Raw genomic sequence first — 2,873 nt, 5'->3', positions numbered from 1 at the left:
CAATAGTAAAAGGGTTGAATAATTAAATCTATACTTGGTCAAATAAAAATTATTTGTCTACCAAGGCTAGGGCTTCCCTGGTAGCTCAGATGGCCAAGACTTGTTCTGTGAGGCAGGACACCTGGGTTCGATACCTGGGTCCTTTTTATTTTTATTAAGGTTAAGGGAGTGCAGTTGGATTAATTCCTCCACTTATTGCACAAACACACATTTGCTCTTAGCGTCTGAGGGCTGCTGACACTATGGACACCTGAGGACACAGACCAGGAGAAGAGGAAGTCACCACAGAGTAACAGGGTCCTTCACACAAACACTGCAGGGGAGCGGGAAGGGTTCTGGAAGATGAGTTTTTTCCCAACAAGTAAACAGGCCCTCCACAGAAAGGAGATTTTTAAGCCCTCAGGATTCTGAGGATTGAGCCTGCTCTCAGGGAGGGTATCCAGCAGGTTTGGAAGCAGACCCTGTCATTCTAGAGGACAGGGTGAGGCTCCATGTCATCTCTCCCTTACAAGGTGCTGCTTGGAGAATAGAGTTGTCCTGGATTTAGAGTCTCTTCACTCATGTTTCCTGAGAAGAACCAGGATTCTGGTGGAATTATTGGCTCAGTATTGGAGGATGACAGGTCTCCAGCAAGAAAATGGTGGAAAGAAAAGGTGATATCTGTAACAGTCCTGACGTCATGGTCCCCTGAAGCACAACCACAGGGACCTGCAGGAAATTGTTCTAGAATTTGTTCTAGAAACATGGAAGAAGATCTTGGACTCATAATAATCAGCCTCTTCTGTAAATCAAACACTGAAGAAAACCCATCATTTGTTTTAAAGAGCTTAATGGCCAGAGTGATCTGGTAAATTCCTAAAAAATACGGAAACCACAGAGCTGAGAGAGACTAGATTCCCATGTAAAGTAAAAGGGAAAAATGGAGCCTAAGATCAGGGCTACAAATGTGTTCCTGGATAAGAGGAGAGCAACATTTATGCATGAGAGACAGTGAGCAATAATGTGTGTAATTACAAAAGTACATCTGACTTAAGACAAAGATTTTTCTCATTTCATTGATACATATCCACTTGACTGGGAATATTTGAAGTTATTGAGAAATAGATAAAATTAGTAGTTTAGATTGTTTTCTTTGATCATATTGTGAATACATACATGAAAATCAAAAAAAGGAAGTAAAAGTGTAGAGAAATGACTAGAAAATGAAAATTACTGTGTTCCCTATTTAATGGCCTTGCTTAGAAAGCATGGCATCAGAGAACCTACCTCAAGGTTCCACCAGACACCGTCTCTGTCAGGCCAGCAGCAGCCTCATTTTCCCCATGGCCGTTGTGCTCTCTCTACTGATGGCCCTGTTGCTGGTCAGCTATGGCCCAGGAGGATCTCTGGGCTGTGACCTGTCTCAAAACAATGTGCTGGTTGGCAGGCAGAACCTCAGGCTCCTGGGCCAAATGAGGAGACTCTCCCCTCGCTTCTGTCTGCAGGACAGAAAAGACTTCGCTTTCCCCCAGGAGATGGTGGAGGGTGGCCAGCTCCAGGAGGCCCAGGCCATCTCTGTGCTCCACGAGCTGCTCCAGCAGACCTTCAACCTCTTCCACACAGAGCGCTCCTCTGTTGCCTGGGACACCATCCTTTTGGAGCAGCTCCGCACTGGACTGCATCAGCAGCTGGATGACCTGGACGCCTGCCTGGGGCAAGTGATGGGAGAGGAAGACTCTGCCCTGGGAAGGACGGGCCCCACACTGGCCATGAAGAGGTACTTCCAGGGCATCCATGTCTACCTGAAAGAGAAGGGATACAGCGACTGCGCCTGGGAAATTGTCAGAGTGGAAATCATAAGATCCTTGTCTTCATCAACCAGGTTGCAAGAAAGGTTATGAATGATGGATGGAGACCTGAACTCACCTTGACATGACTCTCACTGACTAAGATGCCACATCATCCTTGTAACTCACCCGGGGTCATTTCAGAAGACTCTGAATTCTGCTTTAGCCACCAAATTTATTGAATTAACTCAGCCAATACATATCAGTAGTAATAAGAAAGTAATCAAGTACAGGGGTATCAATCCATAAGCGATGACTGCCCTGATGTTATTTATTTATTCTTTCTTTAGTTAATGTAATGTAATATTTTATCTCATCATATTTATATTTTCATATAAAATATGTGTATGTATTGAAATTTAAATAATATATTCCCTATTTCATTAAAATTGTTATTTATTTATTAAATAGTTATCAAGATAAATTTCTTGAATTTTTATTTTGAAATTTTATTTTGAAAACCTGAATCCTATTGTGTCTACATATACATTGCACAAAATAGTATTTGTTCGCTTTATACTGTGGAACATTTCTATCATTTTCTAGGACATGTTTGTCAAAAGGTGGAATTCTGAGAATTTTCTGTGGGTGTCATTGTTAGGGCTCTGAGTTTTTCCTCCAGGGTGCCTTGGTTGAGGAACTTATATCCTCTAAGCTGTGGAGGGTGCCAAAAAAAAAAATGTTAGACAGGAAATTATGAAATTGTAGAAAATGGTTAGTCTTGATGTCACAGGCATAACCAATTTATACCCACTCATTAAAGAATGGTTGATAGACATATCTGAGGGAAGCAGTCACCTCCTGCAGGAAAGCTGATGCCATACGGTGTTGACTGGCTGCTCCTGACTCCAATACTCTGTCTCCCACCTTCTCCTCAGCACTGCCTTACTGAGCAATTCACTCCCTTACACAATACCTTCACTGCCTCCACACAGGAGCTCTGTTCTGTGCTGGTTTCTAGCTGCATGGTGTAGTAAGAGTGGAAGCCACAGGAAGAGAGCCCAAGTGAAAGGAGAGTTCTAGAAATTCCAAAACCTCTGAATCCCA

General features: G+C 42.9%; 1 protein-coding gene across 1 annotated transcript; it reads left to right on the top strand.

Annotated features, from left to right (window-relative positions):
* Positions 1–1,322: 1,322 nt before the first annotated feature.
* LOC104990751 (interferon omega-1-like) lies at positions 1,323–1,880 on the top strand. The gene has a single exon (XM_010843061.1). The coding sequence runs from the start codon at positions 1,323–1,325 to the stop codon at positions 1,878–1,880; it is 558 nt and encodes a 185-aa protein (XP_010841363.1).
* Positions 1,881–2,873: the final 993 nt, after the last annotated feature.

The sequence above is a fragment of the Bison bison genome, unplaced genomic scaffold (genome assembly GCF_000754665.1).
Source record: "Bison bison bison isolate TAMUID 2011002044 unplaced genomic scaffold, Bison_UMD1.0 scf7180017847401, whole genome shotgun sequence".
Taxonomy (NCBI): Eukaryota; Metazoa; Chordata; class Mammalia; order Artiodactyla; family Bovidae; genus Bison; species Bison bison.
The sequence above is the reverse complement of the archived record's forward strand: the minus strand, read 5'-3'. Positions and strand labels throughout refer to the sequence as shown.

Coding starts and splice junctions, on each gene's coding strand:
- LOC104990751 (XM_010843061.1), top strand. CDS start 1,323: ATGGCCGTTGTGCTCTCTCTACTGATGGCCCTGTTGCTGGTCAGCTAT.